At 45.3% G+C, this 22,563-nt stretch overlaps 1 protein-coding gene across 3 annotated transcripts in view; it reads right to left on the bottom strand.

Moving 5' to 3' along the window:
• Positions 1-22,563, bottom strand: part of SQLE (squalene epoxidase) — a 53,812-nt gene that overhangs the window by 9,534 nt on the left and 21,715 nt on the right. For all 3 annotated transcript variants that reach the window (XM_053245793.1, XM_053245795.1, XM_053245796.1), the window contains 5 exons: positions 14,560-14,656; positions 12,195-12,308; positions 11,663-11,834; positions 3,335-3,430; positions 1,770-1,912 (listed from right to left, as the gene is read on the bottom strand). In XM_053245793.1, coding sequence (XP_053101768.1) covers positions 1,770-1,912; positions 3,335-3,430; positions 11,663-11,834; positions 12,195-12,308; positions 14,560-14,656 — 622 coding nt within the window. The remainder of the gene's footprint in view (positions 1-1,769; positions 1,913-3,334; positions 3,431-11,662; positions 11,835-12,194; positions 12,309-14,559; positions 14,657-22,563) is intronic.

Genomic DNA, 22,563 nt, shown 5'->3' with positions numbered 1-22,563 from the left:
CAGGCAGAGAGAGATTCGGCTACCTGGCGATTTGGCTACCTGGGGCCAGCTTAGCCCAGTGGTTACTTCGGCTCTGGCTAGGTGACCCTGCCATGAGTGTGCGCTGCTGAGCTGCATAGCAAGGCAGAAGTTCTTTTGGACAGATGTTCACTTCTGCAAGGCAGAAGTTCTTTTGGATAGATTGTCGGTGCTTCTTCCTGCCTGATGAGGAAGCGAGGCTATCTTTGTCCACTCTTCCATCAGCACTCAACATGCTTACCTGAAGACTGACAGCTCTGATCCACCAGCAGCGGATATGCCCTGGACACTTCAAGATCCTTAGTATGAGACTTCCACAGCCTTTGCTTCCTAATTCCCATTACTCCCAATAACTGCAGGCACTGCTACCCATTTCTAGAATTCCCCCTTTCCCCCCTCTTCCTTTTATGTTTCCTCTGTCCTTGTTAAGTGTGTTAATAACGCTGACCATACACGCAGCCAACACATATGCTAGTTAAGAAACTGCACTTCATTACACTGGAAACGTGAATGACCTGTTCGAACTGTGTGATTGCATTGCTAGTTTTAATGATTGCTTATTCTTTAATAAAGCCCATTGAACTATATGAGCATGTCTATCCTTCCTTTCTCTTGTCCCTCCAGAACATACATGGCTGCCATTCCAAAGAACAGAGTGAGTTTGTGGCCAGTCCTCATTCGCAGCTCTAGCTCCAGAGCATAGGCAGAGTGTGAATCAGGGCTGTTGCCCAACAATGAGGGTGCACCCACAGCACCTGTAGCTGGTGATCAAAGCAACAAAGCTCATCTTGTCCATTGGGCCTAGCTCATTCCCACATCGCTGAGAGGATGATGAAGCAACTAAATACTGCCTGAAGATGTGTGTGTGATTACTGAATCCAAGTCTGAACTCAGAAGAAGTGAAACAAACTGTTCTGCCACAAAGCACTACTCCTTTAAAACTTACTGGATGCAGCCAGGCACTTGCAACCAATGCCAGACAAACAGAGATGTGTGGAAAGAATAACTCTCATTACGTTTCAATCTCTAAAACCGAACTGGGGGTAGGGGGGATTCAAGGGGGTGGCAGACTGAACTGGCAAGGTCCCATGAGGGTCCATTTTGAACCAGAACCGAACCAGACGGTTTTGTGCACACCCCTACCGGCTAGCAAGAAAGGACAACAATTCAGCAGAATTTTCAGGAAGCAATATTTATAAAAACATCAGCAAAAGAGTCCAGAGAACAAGCAGACACTTGCTTGCTTTCAGTCCAAGCTTCAAGCTCCATGGGTGTTTTGAGAGATGTATTTGGTGGGGGTGGGGGGAAGGGGCTGTGTGCAGTTCAGTAAGCTGAAAGTGAAGTTAACTGGAAATGCACCATTTCACAGCAACATTTAAATTTAGAAAGCAAAATGTGTTGCTTTCTGTTCAGGCACACATTAAGCACCTTAGGGGGTGGGTGAAAGTGGAAGGGACAAGCGAAGTGACAGAGGGGCAGGGAGAGCCTACAACCCGCAATGTCCACCTTGGTGCTGACAGAGAATAGCAGGATGAACTAGCGCAAGAACTGCTGGATGTGGACGTCCAAGAATAACTCCCACAAACAGTTCTTGCACGAGCCCACTGAACTCCCTACAGAAAATCCTCCATCTGGAAATATCCCGAGTTAAAACTACTTTTTCAATCATTGTCAAGTTGTGTAATATGAAGTCTACCTGAGTGGGAAGTCAGAATACAGAGAGAGAAAGGAAAGTCAAAACCATGCCCTACCTGCAGAACAGCAGCATCCTCATATAGGTCTGGAATGGCCTGCAGCAAAGACCTCCATATCTTGATGTCATGGAAGATAATACTCATCCCTCCACCTGTTAGAGGGTGCCTCATGTTATATGCATCACCCAGGAGAAGGACTCCTAAGAGAGAGGAAATGTCAATCACAACCACTCTGGAATTTATTCTGTACTTCTGGAAGGCATGTTTAAAGCTTGTTACAGATTTCATCTGTCATTTATATCCCATTTTTATCATGCAGTGTACTAACCACTACAGCTAGCTTGGGCTTATTAAATCCAGTTCACACAATACACTTAGTGTAGGAGTGGCTCAGATCCACCATTATCTGTATCACCTGCGCTTGCTGAACTCAAACAACACACTTGTACAGTGTAACCAATGTGGGTTTTACGATGACAGCAGTACAAAAACTGCCTTGCTTTTGGTATGCATATACCTCAAGGAAGCTTGTGGGTCACATTTTCAATCCTTTCCCCGCTATGCCAGCATTTTGTACATTTTCTTTTTATTAACACTCTCTTTTGTTAGGATGTTTAGCTGATAAAAACAACAAAAAATAACACACAGCCAAAGAGGAGAAACCCATAACATACTACATATGCTGCTCCCATGAATCACTATCCAACAAACAAGAACGCAATGACCAGCATGGGTACGATTGATTCTATACAAAGTGCACGGACAGAAATACATGATCCTGTCCTCTTCAAATGCGGATCATCTCAACTCTGTACTATGGGAAGTGTTCATGCACACACACCCAGCCCTCTTAAATGCACCCCCCGCCCCATTAATCACGGTTAGCACTCCGCTAACCCTGGGGGGGGTTTTGGTCATGAGTCACCGTGGTGCAGCTCCATGCCACAGTGACTCACGAGTAGACTCCCAATGGGGAGGCTACAACAAGCCTCCCAGCATTGGGGGTTTTTTCCCCCCTAGAATGCCCCGCGATCCCCGCCACCCCAACCGGCTCGGTGACCGAGCCGGTAATCGTGTGGGTGGACAATCTGGCTGCCCAGGACAAACGGCCTGCTCATGTGCGGGGGGAGTGGATCAAGCCTGCTCTCCCCGCAAACCCCCTGCAGGCTACCATCTGCACTTGCCACAATGCCCTAGGATTTAATTTTCGAGGAAGTGCCATCTTGGTCTGCCACAGCCAAAACTCATTCCGATGTGTGACCAGAGCCCACTTCATCAAGTGTACCAGTCAATGGAAGTTTACCCTACACTAGAGACACTACATCGGAGAATCAGTCTCATCAAATGCAAAACAACATTTGGCCAGGATCCAAAGAACCACACAAGTAATTCTGCATGGGATCTTTCAGCTTGTTTCTCATAAAGTAAATCTCCATGAAATGTGGTCACTCACTTTGGAAACTGAGGGGTCTTTCAAAAACAGCTAGTGCTATGGCATGGGGTCGGGGAGGAATGTGCTATCCAACGTGGGGGAAGTCAAAGATCCCACTGAGCATGCCCCAACCCTTGGGCACACCAGCCTTGATGTCTCTAGCATTTCACTTTCTCTGCTGTTCACAGACCTGCTTTGTTAACTGCGGAAGGAGGCAAGAAGCTCGCTGGCATGGACTTCAAAGGATCATTCTGAATAGCTATTAGGAAAGGCTCCTGTATGTGCTCTGCAAAACAAAAAACACATACCAAATATACACACACCCATATTTCAGTCATTTCCAACTCATTTTTCTTGTTACTAGAAGGAAAACCACCTTTGCAACTTAAGCTTCATTGCTCCCAAAGGCCATTAGAAATAACTTGGTAGCCTACCCACAGATTTCTGGTGGCCCAGAAGTGGACCTCCATTTGCTTTATTGTTTTTATTTACAATATTTACATACAGATTTTCAACAACAACAAAGAGTTCTCAAAGAAAAAAAAGATACTATATTTTCCATTACACTTTATAATTTGCTTTGTCAATTACTTGGTAAGAAAATTCCATCCGGTTGACTTCAAGTGATCAGGTGAAATTTTCTTTCCAAGTAGTTGACACAGCAGATTATAAAGTGTTATGAAATGCATAGGAGGGTCCTAAAGACAAGTACAAGACAAATGCTTTAGGTTGACAGAATGCTTGTTCAAAACAGGGCTGTCTAAGGAGTTGGATGAAGCAAGAAGCGTAGAGCGTAGGATATACCAGGAATCTTTCCTGTGAACACACCTCTGAAATAACTGGGAGTTGTGCAAAAGAATAGCTATTCTCACAGAGCCAGCTGTCATAATTAACCTTCCTGTGGAGTTCATGATTACACTATCGCTCCAACCTACTTCAAAATTAGCCCTGTGGTACTCAGAAGAACTATGGGAGCTGAAGCGGCAAGTTAGACAACTAATAATACAAAGTTAACAAAGATCAACAACAACAATAATAGAACGCAAGTAGAAGAATCGGCACAAATCCAACAGATCATGACGGAGCACATTTGGATATCTATGTTCTGGCAGTGCGGACAGCAAAGAAGCAGTTCTTTTCTGTCTGCATTGTTTCCGCAAATGCATGTCCAGCAAAGTTGTCTAGGGTGGTGAGGGGGCTAGTATGTGCCCCCTCCCCCTTGAGGATTAGATTGGATCACTCCTCTTATAGGATTAGATTGGAGCACCTGGATTGTGGATTGGATTCCTGAGGATGTGGACAACTGCTTCGGACTGTACATCTTACAACCTGTTCTCTTGACCCTCGCCCAATTAGGCTTATTTCATCCAGTAGCTGTATTATCAGAGAGGTAAATATTTTGAATGCTTTTCTGAGGGAGGGCAGGATTCTTGCTTGTAGTAAGGAGGCTCTTATTAGATCTTATTTGAAAAAATCTGCATTAGATCCCTCAGAGTTAGCTAATTTACAGACCTGCTTCCAATTTTCCATGGTTGGCCAAGGAGATTAAGTGAGTGGTGGCCTCTTTTGTATGCTCAACCTAGGCCATCCACCTGTTTTTGAACTACAACTCCAATAATCCCCACCCACAGTCGCCAAAAGCCAGAGATTATGGGAATTGTAGGCCAACATCTTCAGGAGGGCCAAGGTTGAGCAGCCCTGATCCAGACCCATTTCAAACCAGCTTTTGAGCAGGCTATGTGGTTCAGACTGCCTTGGTTGGCCTGATGAATAATCTTCAATTGGCTATCAACAGAGGGAGTGTGACTCTGCTGATCTTTTTAGATCTCCCAGCAGCTTTTGATACCATTGACCATGGTATCTTTCTGGATCGCCTGAGGGAGATGGGACTGGGTGGTACTGTTTTACAGTGGTTCCGTTCCTACCTCTCTGGCAGATTCCAAATGGTGTCTCTTGGAGACTGCTGCTCTGCAAAGCGAGAGCTAAAGTATGGAGTTCCACAAGGCTCCATACTGACTCCAATGCTCTTTAACATCTACATGAAACTGCTGGAAGAGATCATCAGGAGGTTTGGTGCAGGGTGTTTTCAATATGCCGATAGCACCCAGATCTACTTCTCCATATCTACCTCATCAGGAAATGGTATAACTTCCCTATATGCCTGCCTGGAAATGGTAATGGGCTGGACGTGGGATAACAAATTGAAGTTGAATCCAAATAAGACAGAGATACTGACTGTGCGGGGTTGGTACCTGAGAGATTGTTTAGATCTCCCTGTTCTGGATGAGGTTACATTCCCCCTGAAAGATCAGGTATGTCACTTGGGAGTGCTCACAGATCCAAAACTCTCTCCGGTTTCTCAGGTTGAGACAGTGGCCAGGAATGCTTTTTATAATTTGGCTGATATGTCAGCACACCCATTTCTGCAGGTAAATTGACCTTAAAACAGTGGTGCATATTCTGATAACCTTCTGGCTTGACTACTATATTTGCCACTGGCTTATTTGCTGGTGACTTGGGACTGGGCCTTTTCTGTGGCTGCCCCGGGGCTTTAGAATAGGCTCCCTGTCAAAATAAGAGCATCTCCTTCCCTGGTTGCTTTTAGACCCTCAACACACACCTCAATCAACCAATATTAATATGATAACAGACCAGCAGATCAAGACACACCTGTTTTCTCAGACTCTTATCTGAAATTAATTTTAAACCGTTCGTTTCCCTCCTATGGCATTCTTTTAACTTCTTATTCTGTGAAATTATTTTGTTTTTTATTCTGTTTTAAATTGTGTACACTGCCTAGAGATACACATATCAGGAGGTATAGAAGTGTGACTGATAAATAAATCAAGTAAGTAAGTACTGTGAATGTTAAAACTGTGATATTAAAAAAAATTAAATTTAACCTGAAAAATTGGGTTGGTTTCTGGAAGTTCCTAAGAAGCGATGCAGGCTGCTTAATCATGGGGCTGGGAATTTAAAAGTTCAAGGATTTTTCCTTTCAGGTTTTAAATCCCAACCAGAAAACCCTGTGAAAGACCAAAACTACCCCCCACAATGAGTAAATTTGTGTACCAGGAAGTTGCTCACAAAAGGTCAAAACCATGAAGCTAAATCTGCAATATTCCAGATTCTCTTGTACACCAAATGTAAAGATAGCAGTGCCTGCGTGGCCTCTGTTCACACACTCATGTATGCAATATAAGGAAGCATGAAGATCAACACTGCAATATCCATGGCTACTGAGGAAAGAGGCACAGAAAGAGGGGGAAAGTGCAAGGGCTGCGGCTACGAGGCAAAGGCTTCCCCTCTTGAATGGAAAGGGCTTGAAAACAGCCCATGTTACAGCTACTTAGGCAGAGGGCTCCAGACTGGACACAGAGAAAACTCATGTCAAGCAGATTTTAGAGAGTGACAAGTGAGGGCTAGGAGGATGCATCCAGCCAATGAAAGGACAAGGCATGAATAAAAAGCATCCACAGAGCTCAAGCAAGTCACCCGAGCTATACACATCAGGAGAAGGCAAAAGACCTCTGACCCAAGGGAAAATTCCTTCCTGGTTCTGAGCATGGCTCTGATGTGAAAAGTAAAACCAGCCTTTCAAGATTTCTTCATCCGCCAATTTTTTTCAGAACATTTTCTTGGCTTCTTAGCTGATTCTCCCACCTCTACCCCACAACACACACACACACACCCCTCTGTCTCTGGAGTCTGCCTGGCAGTCCCTCAGTGGCTGACTGTTGCAAGGACCCAAAGACACTCCCTGGGCCTCCTCAATGGGGACAGACAAAAACACACAGCCCACCAGCAATTCCTTTGCTAGGAGAATGCCAGTTTTTCCGTATATCAGCTGGGAAACTAACAGGGTGCTGTGCAAGATTTATCCTTAAAACAGGGGCATAGCTGTAATGGAAATGGGGGCTGTGGGCATCCGGAGGCTGACAGGTGCCTACTCTGCCCCCTCCACTGGACACATGGCCCCAGGCTATGCTGGCTACTCTCTCTGGCAGCCATGCCAGTGAGAACAGGCGGTGCCTTTAACACAGGCCTGTTCTCACAGGCAGCCCGGCTTCACTGCTCCAACATGGTGGCATCATCAGGTCACGCCAGCTTGGCCACTCTCCGGCTCCACAGCAAAGGCAGGTGGCAGTGGGCAGGGAGGCCCAGCCTCAAATCTTGCTGGCTCCAACCTTACTACACCACTGCCTTAAAGCCAACTTTCACTTTAAGAGCTTCGGGAGTATACTACATTAAAAAGTATTCATTGCTGTGAGAAAAGTAACATCAATGAGCCAGTCAAATATAGTTGTTCTTTTGTCCCTGTCAATTGGGGAAGGAACAGGGGATAAGGCTGAGATTATGTCCTATGTTTTTGTGAAATCATAAGTGCTTTGAAAAATGTGCAATGCACTTTTCCAGAAGAAAACAACTTATTTCCAGTGCAGGCCATGGGCTGGGTGTATTGTGTGCCACATCACTCATCTACACAGGTACTTGCACAGCAGAGGATTGCTTTGTATGATCTCTTCACTCTCAGTCACATCTGCCTACCACATGAGTGGTTACAAGATTTCTTCTGTTCCTGCCACACATATTGGTGGCTCTTTCAGCAGAAGAAGTTCCTACACTGATGGCTTCCGGGAACATTCTCTAGAACAGAAGTTTTCACGTAATGCTCCAGGGAACCTGAGGCTTACTCCACAGGAAGGTTAATGATGACAGCCAAAGATTTCTTAAAAGACACTTGTCCACTATTACCAACCTTCCCCTGCAGCATGTTAAGTCCCCTCCTATGGCTGGTACCATTTTTCAGGCCCTGGATAGGAATTCAGGTGGAAGAGGTACTTGCATGTCCTGCCCCCTCACCCAGGGGCAAATGGCAGCTTGGGGAGGATTTCGCTCAGAGAGAGAAGCAAAGGGTAAAGGCTTCCTCTCCCAATCTCCTCAAAGCTGCTTTGAACTACCCTCTCCGCCCCCTCCCACCAAAAAAAACCCATGGCAGATCCAGAGGCTGCTCTCACGAGCAGCCAGGACTGGGCTAAGGCAGCCAAGAAGGAGCTTGGCTGCCCATGAGAATCACCAGGAGGCATGCTGCTCCAGGTGGCACCTCGGCGGCAAACCCACCTAGGGAGCCCACACCTCTTAAACAAGAGGCGGGCTCTGTTTATCTGACGGTGTGCCGCGCTGGCTGCTTTCAGCCAGCAGTGCAACACTGACAGGCACCACCCCATCGCTCGGGGAGGGGGGGAGATCCCCACAATGTACCATGCACTGGTGTGGTGCATTGTGGGATTTCCGGGAGCTGGGAGGACACAAAACAGGGTAGAAACCTCTTCCAAAAGATAAACCAAAACAATACAAAAGATCAGGAGAAACTAATATAATCCTAGGTTATAATATTTATACACGTTTGGGCACCATTTTCTTCCACATGTTGTTTCCTTATTATAAAAGTTTAAAATGCATTGGCTTAAAATACAAGCATCTAATGCAAAATTTAGAAGGGCACAATATACAAAAGAAAAACGTGCAACTAAGTGAGAAAGGGGCTTTGGATCTGGAGGCGTTATGCCCTAGAGAAAATGAAAATAATATATGAAAAGTCACTGAGAAAGACATTTAGTCAAAACACATCTGACTTGACAAGATTTTAAGAGCATTTCAACTCACTTAGAAATACAGCACTGACTTGATAAGAATCCAAGAGGACTTCAGCTCACTTGGCACTACAGTATTACTACATATTTCTGAGGACTTTTACAATACTGAATCAGCATATGTATGAGGATTTGAAAATGTTTTATGACTAAAAATTAGCTTAATTGAATTTTAAGCCACTTTATGCAGAACTTTTAATTTTTATCATTAAAATACCCATTTATATTCTTATTTTTTCTTGGAGTTATATATTATAACCTAGAATTATATCAGTTTTTCCTGACCTTTTTGCATTGTCTTCAGATATAAGCCTACATAAGAGCTGTGCTCCACAATTCACCATAGAAAGTTGTCTGCTGTGCCCTGGAGCTGTCCAAGGTCTAACAGATCCTGTATCCAGCCAGAGACTGCCCTGGTTGAGACATACAATGGGATAGCACCACAATAGTGTGAAGTGGAAGCTGTGGGAGCACCTCCCCTCCAGTATACAGATAACCTGGGATCATCAGGAAAGGGACTGAAAATAAAAATGCTAGTATCATAATGTCCTTATACAAATCTATGATGCGGCGACATCTGAAACACCACATGGAGTTCTGGTCACTGTATCTTAAGAAAGACATTGTAGAACTGGAAAAGGTACAGAAGAGGGCAACCAAGACATTAGGGGGCCTGGAGCACGCTCCTTATAAGGCAACACTACAGCAATCTGGGGCTCTTTAGTTTGGAAAAGAGGCGACTACGGGGAGACATGATAAGAGGTGTATAAAATTATGAATGGCAAAGAAAGAGTAGACAGAGGAAAAAATTTCTTCCTCTCTCACAACACTAAAACCAGGGGTCATCCCATGAAACTGACTGGAAATTTAGGACCAATGAAAGGTAGTACTTTTTCACACAGCACATAATTAAACATGTATATACATAATAAAATGGAATCCTCTGCTACAGAATATGATGATGACCACTAGCTTGGATGACAGATTCAGGGAGGACAGGTCTATCAATGGCTACTAGTCTGATGGTGATAGGTCACCTCCCGCCTCAGAGGCACAATGCCTCTAAATGCCTGTTGCAGGGGAGCAACAGCAGGAGAGGGGGATGCCCTTGCCTGTGGGCTTCTCAGAGGCATCTGGTGGGCCACTGTGTGGAAAATAGGATGCTTGATTAGATAATCCTTGGACCCGATCCAGCAGGGCTGTTCTAATGTTCTTAATGTGCAGTAGGGATGTGCAAACAGGTTCAACAGTTCAGTGTCTAACCAAACCAGCCCTTGTTCGGTCCAACCACCCACCCCAACCATTCAGGGTGTTCGCGAATTTTATACACACACACACAAACACACACTTACTTACCCCCTCAAAGAAGATAAGAACAGCCCTGCTGGATCAGGCCCAAGGCCCATCTAGTCCAGCATCCTGTTTCGCACAGTGGCCCACCAGATGCCATTGGGAGCCTACAGTCAGGAGTTGAGGGCATGCCCTCTCACCTGCCATTACTCCCCTGCAACTGGTACTCAGAGGCACCCTGCCCTTGAGGCAGGAGGTGGCCTACAGCCCTCCGACTAGTAGCCATTGATAGACCTCTGCTCCATGAAGTCATCCAAACCCCTCTTAAAGCCATCCAGGTTGTTGGCTGTCACCACATCCTGAGGCAGAGCGTTCCACAAGTGGATCACGCGTTGTGTGAAAGCCCCTCCTGGGGGCTTCTCCAAGGCCGCGGTGGGGTCTGTGGTTGCCCCTCCCCCACCGGCCTTTCTCGGGCAGAAAAAGAAAAAGAAAAGGAAAGATTGCATTTTGGAGGCCACCATGCATGCACAATGGGCCCCTACATGGCCAGGGCATGACCAAGAAATGGCTGCCGCGAGGGGAAAGGCCCAGAAATGGCTGAAGAATGCCTGAATCGGGCGATTTTTTGTACAAGGAAGGCTGGCAGGGGGAGGGGGAACCTCCATGGACACCACCACCCCCGGCCTTGGAGAAGCCCCCTGGAGGGGATAAGTACTAACAATTTTTTTCTTTTTAAAGAACTTACTCACAAACCCCCAGAACCAAACCGAACCAGGGTGGGTGGGTTTCGGTGGGGAGCAAAACCGAACTGGCCAGGTCCTGTTCAGGTCTGGTTCAGACTCAAACCGAATCAGGCCAACCAGTTTTGTGCACACTCCTAATGTGCAGCATGATGAGGTCTATGCATGGGCACTAACATAGTGGGCTTAGTTCACACTTCAGACTATCGGCATAGTGGAAAGAAGTGGCATGCACTACTCCTTTAGCAAGCTACTGCAGTGCTACCCTGGAGTGAATGTATGAACTGGGGCTCCCTCTCTTTCTACACTGTTCACCAGCTACCTGTTCTCACTACAGACCAAGGATATTTGCCACTACCCCATGTGGCCCAAGAAGAGAGACACAAACCTATCTACCCACCTATCTACACAGGTGCGCACCTCCCACAGCCTCTGCAAAACAGATCTGTGACTATCCATGCCACACTGGTTGTGGAATGATGCACATGACATCTAGGCAATCCTCCACTGCACCCTTGCAGCCTGAAATGGGGAATCTGACTGCCCACTGAGTTACCAGGTTGACTGAACAATTCCAACATCAAATCAGCTGTTGTCCCCTCTTGAAAAAGCTATCACCTAGACTACCTGCTACCTTTTGCTTTTAAATTCTTGGGTTGTGTTTGTTTGCACAATGCTTAGAATTTCTCTTGTCAAATTCGTTTTCTTATCCTAATCAATTTATTTATTTGTATTATTATTCAAATCACAAAGCAATTTAGCATTAAAAAATTACACATGTATCAAATGAAGCACTCCTTCAATAGTGCTGACAGTCTGTGCACACATTCCTACCTGGAAGCTGGGGATAAATCTTTTCAAACATGTATTCTTTAAGGTTCTTCGGCATGTCACCTCTAATGTCAACAAGGACTCGGGTTTCAGAGGCAGAAATCTGGTAGATAAGCACTGGATTAGGACTCCCCAAAACAAGTTCAGCATAGTTGGGTTTAAATTGAGGTGAATCCTTTTTTTTTTTTTTAAATTAAGAAAGAGAGAAAAGGAAAGGGTGTTATTAGAAGTGCTCTTTGATTGACTTTCTCAGTATATCGCTGATCTATTATGCACAGTATTCAACAGTGTGGTTTTCAGCCAACTACTAAAATGGAACCTGAGTTTCCATTTGTAAAATTATAGCAACAATGGATATCAGAGGTTGTTGTGAGGATGGGAGAAATAAGAACTGTAAGAGCACCTAAATGCTACAGTAATAACAACCATTCAAACAGAGATATTCTGAAGTTTGCATCTTGATTGGGGCAATAGACATTTTGCTTTAAGCATCCAATATGATAATAGTAAACTTAGATTTTCAGAGAACTCTTACCTTTAGAATGCACCCTACAAAATGGGATGGAACTTTAACTGTGTTGGAAGCAAGATTTCTCCTAAGCTTTGAAAAGATACCATCAGCAACAACCGTGAGGGGTGCGCGGAGCTCCTGCAACACAAATGGGTTCCACAAAGAAGTACAATAAGAGGCATTAAGCAAGATGAGCAGCTACTGTCTATGGCTTTGTTTAAGCTAGTCTAGGTTATTCAAGTTTTCAGTGGGAACTTGGCTATCAAATTGTGTGCCTCTTATTTAGATGTTTTTTCAGTGTACTTAAATGCAAAGTTTGCAGCATGTCAATGCAAGCAACAGCTTGCTATCCTTTACTACTATGAATATTTATATATCACTTTCAACAGAAGTGCTCAGAGCAGTTTACATATAAAAATAGAGAATAAATATGATGATTTTACTGTCAAACCTGAAGCAAAAAAGTATCCCTAGAGAAGGAAGTTGTTTTTCCTACCATGGTAACCCTATGTCAATATTAAAAGACTGGACTGATCCCACTACTGCCCGCATTTGCAGTCCCTAGATTAAAATATGTGAACTATGGGATTTTGATAAATAGGGGATCTATGCTGGATTAACCCATTAGGAAAGGTAGCATTTGCTATGGGCCCTGCACTTTCAAGGGCCTCGCACTAAATGTTTGCATTGCAAGCTTTTCTCCTATTCCTTCCTATAATCTCCTCTCGTGTCTGGAGATCTCTCCTCCTCTCTGCTTTGGCAATCCACCTTGGGCGGGAAAAGAGCCATTGCGATCTTAGTGCTCACCGGTTACCCAGCCCTAGCAGCTTCATCCATTTTGTCCTGCCCTCTCCCAGCATTATTGGTTCTGCTGGAGTCTTGTGTTCCTCCCCCACTTGGAATTGGTATGTAACTGCAGAGCCAAAGGTCTCGCTGCTGGTCTCGCTCAAAGAAGGAACGTAAAACATTTTGTATAAGCCAACCCTTTGCTGTTTGTTCTGTTTGTGTGTGATTTGTTCCCCTTGGTCAAGTGTTTCTCTCTCTCCCTCCACACCCCCATGAACTGTGTGTGTACATGTGAGAGAAGTCCCACATCGTGTGTCAGTGTGTGGAAGTGAGTTTTAAGCTTCTTTTTAAAAATCATTTTCAAAGTATGCCAAAATTGTTCTAGTACAAATTTGTAAGAAAAATCCTCCCCATCCCAACATCATACCTTCTTGTGAGGAAATTAGTCAGTACAAATGTATTAAAAGATTTAAAAAATAATTGGGTGGGGGGGAGGAATGCTCTGACAAAATGGCTGTTTATAGCTCTAATCTGGTCTCTGTGTGTTTCTTTCCCCCTCCTACCCCCTGCTGATAGCAGAGAAGCTGAAAGTCTCGTCCACATACCCTCTGTCTCTCTGAGCTTCTCCAGATCCGCCACCTTGGTTTGAGGGAACGCTCTTGTTCCCTGAGAGCCAGGAGCTACTTGCACCTAGCACACACCCATGACTTCTGCCCACTGAGCAAATAGTTATACATGTGACACTATGTGCAATACACTGGGAAGTGCCCTTCCCCTGGTGGCTTTCTTTCTTCATAACTGGGTTTGTTGGCTGTTTACAATATTTGCAGATTGTTTGTTAAAAAGTTAGGTCTTGGCTATATTGGTCAGCTATTTAACTGTTTAAACTTCCTTTCCCGAGAATATGGAAGGAGACTTACCTTCTCTTCTCACTGGACTCCTTGTGATCAAGGGGACTCATTTCAGGCTCCCCCCCCACCACACACACACACTTCCCCTCTAACTCCTGGCAAAACTCCAATGCCCCGTTTGCTAATCTCTCTGGCCTTCACCTCTTATATAGAGTAGGGGCACTGTGCGAAACAGGATGATGGAGAGTAGGCTTCAAACTGAAACAGGAACGTGGTTCACGGGAATATGGCCCCTCCCACCAGGTGTGACTCACTACAGTCCTAGCTGACTCCTCCCTCTGTCCCTCTTCAGGCAGAGAGAAACAACAACTAAATGCCACAGAGCCCCCAAAGGACGTCTTGGAAAATGCTAGACCTGGCAAATAAACACAGACACACACACGGACTTCTCCCTTAAAGAGGAACCAGCCCCTCAAGCTCTCTCCTCCTCCTAATAGTTTGTTTGAAGAAAAAAGGGTTGTTGTTTTGTGTAGAGAAGCTAGCTTACCTCCCCGAATCTGCTTGTGCTCTTCCCAGAGCAGGCTTCAAACTCAAAACTAATACCACCTAGTAATTTGATCCTGGATTTTAACTGATTTTGTTGAGTTAATTTATTTACATGTTTAGATAAATTTTGTCTTGCTTTAATTTGGCACAGGATCATGTTGTACAAGGAACACTGCAATATCCAACAGATTTTAGAAAATTCTCACCTTTGTGTCACCAGTTTCTTTATCTCTGTACACAATTCCCACCACACAATCGTCTTCTTCAAGCAGTCGGACCACTGTTCCTTCAACGAATTTTGTACTGAAAGAAAGAAGTTTTTATTTATTTATTTATCCGTCCCATTTATAAATTGCCCAACACATAGATCTTCAGGTAGTATACAACTGTTTAGAATACAGCAAAAATAAAGCATAATTAAAATAGTTTTAAAATACTTTTAAGAAAAAAGCCTGAGAAAACAGGTGCGTCCTAAGGGAGTTTTTGAAGGCAGCCAGAGATGGAGAAGCCCTTATACTGACATTCCAAAGCCCTGGGGCAGCCACAGAGAAGGCCTGGTCTCGCATTGGCACCAAACCAGCCAGTGGCAACTGTGACTGGAACTCCTCACATGATCTCAGCAGGTGGCAGGGTTCATGACGATTTTTTTTAACACCACTCGCCCCCCATGATTCAAATATAAACAGTGAAATGACATTTGCACATAGGAGAAGCACTATCAACTGTAGCAGGCAGAAATGTCTCCCTTGACGGAGCCAGAGCTGCAGAAGCTATCATCCTACTCCTGATGTTGCTGAAGAAGTGTTCTTTACTAATCTGAATGAATGGCAAATGAAATGGTAAGCAGAATATTAGCATAACTGAAACCATCTTCCCCCTGTTTTGTGCCTTATTAGCCATTGGCCAAACTATTTATGCTAATCGAACCAGGAAAAGCCTTTGCTAAGGAAAATGTGGTGATAGACATAGCCTGGATGGCTTTAAGAGAGGTTTAGATAAATTCATGGGGGACATGTCTATCAGTGGCTACTGATCTGAGGGCTATAGGCCACCTCCAGCCTCAGAGGCAAGATGCCTCTCAATACCAGTTGCAGGAGAGCAACAGCAGGAGAGAGGGCATGCCCTCAGCTCTTATCTGTAGGCTTCCCAGAGACATCTGGTGGGACACTGTGTGAACCAGGATGCTGGACTAGATGGGCCATGGGCCTAATCAGCAGGGCTATTCTTATGAAGCAGGGAGACTTCTTTTTCCTGTGTCCTCAAAGAGAACAGTTTTATTTATTTAGCTATTAGGTTTCATGTACTCTATGATGTAACCTATTTCTCAGCTCAGGCCTGGGACAGTGAAGATTATTATGCAGACCTCTGGTGACCAATCTGAAGAAGACTTGTGCCAGCCATTATTTTTCCATGACACCCATCCGATGAACTCCAAGACTAAAGCAGCTTTTGAATGGTTGCTAATAGAGGCTTCATGCTCTTATTTTCACCACAGCTGCAATGATTCAATTTGGAGGAAAAGTTGTGTGTCCTGATCATAGATCTATTTGACACTTGTTACATGTTGCTTCAAGGAAGGAAACCACCACTCTCCAACTTGGTTTGCAGTTTCCTGATATCAGTGTTGAGCAATTGGAGATGTTATCTATTAGGCCTTTTGCTGAATAGTTATTATATTGATATCCCACCTATCCAGTGAATTTGAGGCAGATTACACACAAATATCACTTTAAAAATAAATTATAAACACTATTGAACAGTAGGGGTATGGACTTGTTTTCAGAACAGATGGGGCTTTGGTTTCATTCATTCTGAAATGAACCTGATGATGCGTGTATACAAAGTACTAATGTATTTAACATACATATACATATACTAACATGATCTCAGCGTGGTGTAGTAGTTAGAGTGCTGGACTAGGACTGAGAAGACCCAAGTTCAAATCCCCATTCAGCCATGAAACTCACTGGGTGACCCTGGGCCAGTCACTTATCTCTCAGCCTAACCTTGGTTACTTGGAGGAAGAGTGGGATATAAATGCAATAAATACATAAATAAATAAAAATAATGTATAGGGTTAGTTTTTTGAATCCTATTCATTTTCTAGTAGCTTGCGAGGGGTGGGGGGAGAATGGTGGAAGGAGCTTCAGTGTGTAGTTGCATCTTGGCAGAGATTACCTTGAATATTAATGACTAATATGAGATGTGGTGGCATCCCAGGGCAGTGTGGGTAAAAGAAAGAAAGGCCACCACCTTAGAAAAAAATTGCAACTCCTATGCTAGTGGCCATCATTTCTCATAGGAAGTGGCAGTTTATTTCACTCGTGCTGCCTCTTGACAGCGCTACATCCAAAGGAGTTAAAGGTATTCAAGATGATGCCTGCATATCAGAGCTCCTGCTGACAAGGGCAAAGATTTAAAAAGAGCAATTTAAAAGTCAGAAAAATGTTTATTTTTAAAAACACACACATGGAAACAAATGGACCCTCCAAATGGATCTCATAACAAACAGGGGAGGGCCTGGAAGAAAAGCCAACAGAAGCTCTGAAATCAAATGGGGTTTGTAACATTTGCTCGGGTACATTCAACGGACATAAAATTAGAAGCTGAGGTTGGGTAACTACATTTTACCATGAAAACATCAGCATTCTACTAGAGTACCCTGCAGAAATCTCTTAAAATGTGGATGAAATAAATATGTCTGAAAACATTGGCCCACAGGTTGTGCAAGGGCAGAAGAAGGGCTCCTCTCTTACAGAGAGGCTGCGGGAGGAGCTGCAGTGAAGGCCTGTTCCACAGCCCAGTGTGCATGGAGTGGAATGCAATTTTCACTTCTCTCGCCTCCCTGCAAAAGCCCTTTTCATTTTCAGAAATATGTCTGAGGACTGTACAGCCTGTCTGTTGAGTGGAGCTTAGCCCTACCTTGATGCACTATTTGAAAGTTATCTTCCTTACCATAAGCCAAAGAGAAGGCCAGGGAGGGAGGTGGGGGAAATGCAAACAAAACAAAAACGCAAAACAAAAAAAGATCAAACAGCAGAAGAAAATTAGAGAAAAAGCAAACTACAGCAGAAGCAGAGATCAAAAGGTCTCCACCACCACAACCACCATGAGATTGACAAGGAAAGAGAAGGTCCAATGACACTCAAAGGGTCTACACACTGCACTGGTCCTTGAAGAACTGAGGGAAGATGGGGGGCACACAGCCACAATGAAGCCTAAGGGGCGCTAGGCTCCAACCTAAACCTGTGAAGAGAAGCTCTGGCAGACTCCCCGACGAGGCAGTGCACATGTGCAGAAGCCCATTGGTGTGAATCCCATAGAAAACCATGAGAAAGAAAATGTTAGACTTCCCTTCTAGCTATAAGTGGCAGCTCTATTTCTTAAATTGGAAAAAAGCAAATTACATATCACTTTAAGCATGTTCTACACAGCTACATGCTTTCTTTTCTCTCAATCAATGTGAATTTTCTCCCTGGTCAAATAGCAATCATGGGAATGGTGATTTGGATCCAGATTAGGATCACAGCAGGGCAAAGGATTAATGCTTCCCTTCAATGAGGCTGGTCCAAATCTGGATTTGCCTGTGTGTGTGTGTGTGCTATTTAACAAAGGAAAAAAGAAACACACAAATCCATAGCACATGCTTAAAGCAGTGTCTACTTTGACCCTGACTTGCATGTCCTTTGGTATCTCAAAAATGCACCTATGTGAATGTTAGTGCTACATGTTAAAGATAGAATGATAATCTAGAAAAGTGTTCCACATAGTGCTTATACATTTGAGTGACTTCCTCCAGCATCCTATGCTGAGGAATAAGGAGTATCCTCCACTGAATAAGAAAAAGAAAAATGTGAAAGGGAGACAAAAGCACTTCCCATCAATGCATGTGCATTTACAAATACACAGGGGCAGGCAGAAAAAGGAGCATTGGTACTCACCAAGAAGGCTTCTTCTGGCTGCTGTTGTAGAGGACATCTCACGGGTTATCATCCCATGCTCACTCCAGGGCAGGACTTATGTAAATTAGCTAGACTATAAATGGAGCCGGATGGTAACCCCACCCAGTTCTTGTAGCCAGCCAAGCTTCTAACGGAAGAAATTTTAAATACACATATAAATAGAAAACATGACAGTTAGAGAACAATGTAGTAACCAGAGAAACGACATCAATAAACCCTCCAGCAGTCTGGGACCACTTCGGGAGGGTCGAGATGTCCTCTACAACAGCAGCCAGAAGAAGCCTTCTCGGTGAGTACCAATGCTCCTTTCTTGGCTGCTGTGTGAGGACATCTCATGGGGACATACCAAAGCTATATGACCCTGGGTGGGGAAAAACCCAGATTACTGAGGGGGAAGAACATGTTGCAGAACTCGTCTGCCAAAGGCAGCCTGAGCAGAGTGCATAAGATCAATTTTGTAATGCCTTGTGAAAGTGGATGGCGAGGCCCATGTTGCCGCTCTGCATATTTCCTCCCACGGAGCATTGGTCAAAAACGCTGCTGAAGTGGAAGCTGATCTGGTGGAATGAGCTGTGATTCTCAGAGGTAATGCCAGGTGCTGTGTCTCATACACCAAGCTAATACAGGCTCTAATCCAGTGACCTATGACTGCTGAAGAGACCTTTCAGCCCATGGAAGCCGGTAAGAACGAAACAAATAAAGAGTCCGTCAATTTGAAGGAAGCAGTCCTTTTAAGGTACATTTTCAAACGTCACACATCCAGCTTGTGCCATTCCTTTTCCCTGGGGTGTTTAGGGCTAAGGCAAGAGGGAGGTAGAACTAGATTCTGAGATCTGTGAAACATAGATGATACCTTAGGTAGCACAGATGGATCTGGGATTAACGTTACCGCATCAGCAGAGAAGATACAGAATTTTGAGTTGGCTGATAGCGAAGCTAATTCCGATATCCTCCTGGCTGATGTTACAGCGACCAGGAAGGCCAACTTCATGGAAAGGATTCTCAGTGAAATGGATCTGATAGGCTCGAAGGGAGCCTTGTGTAGAACTCTCAGAACCTTGTGGAGATCCCACGCCGGAAACCTATGGACAACCAAAGGGGATGTTAAGGACGCTCCACGTAGAAAATGTTTCAGATGTACGTGGGACGCAACAGTCTTGCCCTTGAATGGAAGCAGTAGAGGGGCCAAAGCAGCTGCATGCCATTTGATGGTATTTGTCTTGAGCCCCTTGTCAAGACTGTCCTGTAGAAATTGCAAAAGTTCAGAGAGGGAACAAGCTCTCGGGGCCAGCCTCTTTCTCCTACACCACCTGAGAAATACCTGCCATGTGCATTGGTATATTCAATGAGTGGATGGGCACCTGGAAGCCATGAGCATGTCCAACACGCCCCTAGAATAACCAAATCCTTCTAACAGTTCCCATTCAAGTGCCACGCGGCAAGCTGGAACCATGCGGGATCTGGATGCAAGACTGGCCCCTGATAGAGAAGATCTGTGGATATTGGTAGAAACACAGGCGGGCCTGTCACGAGGTTCAGAATTTCTGGAAACCACAGTCTGTAGGGCCAATGTGGAGCCACCAAGATCACCTGTGCTCTCTGCTGCCGAATCCATCGGAGAAGTCTGCACAGTAGGGGCACGAGAGGAAAAGCATAAAGCAGTGCCCGTGGCCACGGGGTCATCATCGCATCCACCTGCTCTGCCTGTTGACACGAAAACCGAGCGAAGAACCGTGGCAGCTGCGTGTTGCGGGGAGTGGCAAAAAGATCTACCTGAGGAACTCCCAACCTCCTGCACAGGAATTGGAACGCCTGGTGATTCAGACACCATTCTGCTGGATGAAGGTCCTGGCAACTTAGCCAGTCTGCTTGCACATTCAGTTCCCCGCTCACATATACTGCTGTTAGGGACGACAGATGGATCTCTGCCCACTGAAGAAGGAGAGTCGCTTCCTGCTGCAGGGAGCGAGACCTGGTGCCTCCCTGACGGTTGACATGGGCCTTTGCAGGAACACTGTTGATCCAGACGAGAACGTCCTTGCCCACCACGATGGCCTGGAAGGCCTGAAGAGCCAAACGAATTGCTCGAAGCTCCATCCAGTTCATGTTGTGGCTCTGCTCCGCTGATGACCACTTGCCTTGAGCCGACTGAGCTAGGCAATGAGAACCCCAACCATGGAGACTCACATCCATTGTGACCAGGATACAAGGAGGGTCCAGAAAAGGCTTGCCCTTCCCGAGGTTCTTCTTGGGAGAGCCACCAAAGCAGGGATGCACGAACTTCCAGAGTCAGAACCACCGCCCTGGTTGATCTGTTGACAATTTCCTCCTGAAAGGGGAGAAGAAACCACTGAAGGTGGTGTAGATGAAACCTCGCCCACGGTACAGAGTCGATTGCGGACACCATAAGGCCCAATAGCTGAGCCAGATGGATTATACGTGGCCTGTGGGAAGCTAATACTTTCGAGGTCATGGTCCAGATCTTGAGCCTGCGTTCCTCTGGCAGAAATATCTGATCCCTTCTGGTGTCCAGTATTACTCCCAGATGCTGTAAGTTGTACGTGGGAATCAAGTGGCTCTTGGATAGGTTGACTTTGAAGCCGTGCTTGGACAGGACCTCTAGTGTAACCTGGACGTCTCATGATGCCCTCTGTCTGGACATTAAATGCAAATCATCTAAATATGCAAAGAGGCGCACCTTTTGGAGGCGAATGTGGGCTACAAGGGGGGCCAACACCTTTGTGAACACCCTGGGGGCTGAAGAAAGGCCGAAAGGGAGTGCCCGATATTGATAATGGGCTCCCCTGTAACAAAATCTCAAGAAAAGTCGGGACAGAGGGTGAATGGGGATATGAAGATAAGCTTCTGTCAGATCCACAGAGGCCAAGAGGTCTCCGTGTTGCAAGCTTTCCGCAATAGAGCAGAGAGTCTCCATCCTGAATTTGCGTTTGCGTACCCACTTGTTTAAAAATTTTAAGTCAAGGACTGCCCTGTAAGTGCCGTCCTGCTTGGGCACGGTAAACAAGATTGAATAAAGCCCTTGACGGTGTTCTAGTGGCGGGATGGGCTCTATTGCTGCAATGGCCAACAGGTGTTCTATGGCCATTTGTAAAATTCTGTGTCTTGTTATAGACCGAGAAGCTGGGATAGATAGAAAACTATTTTGCGGACGACCTGACAGTCTATGAAGTAACCCTCCAGTATAGTTCTTAGCACCCACCTGTCTGTGGTTGACACCTCTCACACGTGGTAAAAATATGAGACACATCTGCCTACCTCCCAGTGGTCATTGTGATTATACTGTTTATACTGCTGGCCCTGTTGCTGGTTTCTAACATTGGTCTGGGCGGAGAAATTGCCTTTTGGCCAATTGGGGTGCTTGGTTCTGATATCCCTATCACGGGGGCGAAAGGAAGAACGAAAGGGACGGTATTGTTGCTGTTGTCCCCTCCGAAAAAAGCGCCACTCGTCTTTCTTAACTGTGGTAGGGAAAACATTCTTCCTATCCTTAGTTTCAGTGAGGATGTCCTTAAGGGCATCATCCCCAAACAATTTTATCACCAAAAAGAGTACAGCAGCCAGATTTGACTTAGATGACGAATCTACCTGCCAGTGACGGAGTCACAAGGTCCTCCTAGCCATAACATTGGTAGCCGTCGCCCGAACCCCAAAACGTACCGCGTCTAAGGTGGTATCAGTGATATATGCCTAGGCTTTCTGTAGTTTCAGTGCGATCTGGCATGACCTGACTAGATCTGGAGGCGGGGATTGTATCAATTCATCTGTCCACAACAAAGCTGCTCGAAAAATTATAGATGCTGCTATAGAGGCTCTGATGGAAAGGGAAATGCACTCATTTTTCTTTAACTGAAATTCAATTCTCTTTTCAGCTGGGTCCTTTAAAATGCAAAAACGTGGGAGCACCGCACCAGAGGTAAAAGCTGCCACATGCGCATCCACCAGAGGCGTCTGAAACTGAGCTGCTGCTGAAGGGACAAACGCATACTGCTTGTTAGCAATAGGCGACACCTTCTTTTGCACAGCTGGTGCTTGCCATTCCTGCTGGAGAACCTCAGAGAAGGTATTAGGCAAAGGAAAGAGCAATTCTGGTGTAGTATTTGTAGGTAGCACCAGGGATTCCTTGGAGGGAGCCGCCACAGATTGCAATCCCTCAACAGTGAGGCCTAGGGTAGGCATTGCCTTCACAAACAAGGTGGAAAAGTCATCTGAGGGGAACAGGCATTTGAA

This window comes from Hemicordylus capensis, chromosome 4, assembly GCF_027244095.1.
Source record: "Hemicordylus capensis ecotype Gifberg chromosome 4, rHemCap1.1.pri, whole genome shotgun sequence".
In the NCBI taxonomy this organism is placed as follows: domain Eukaryota; kingdom Metazoa; phylum Chordata; class Lepidosauria; order Squamata; family Cordylidae; genus Hemicordylus; species Hemicordylus capensis.
Note: the sequence above shows the minus strand (reverse complement) of the source record. Positions and strands in the feature narration are given on the sequence as shown.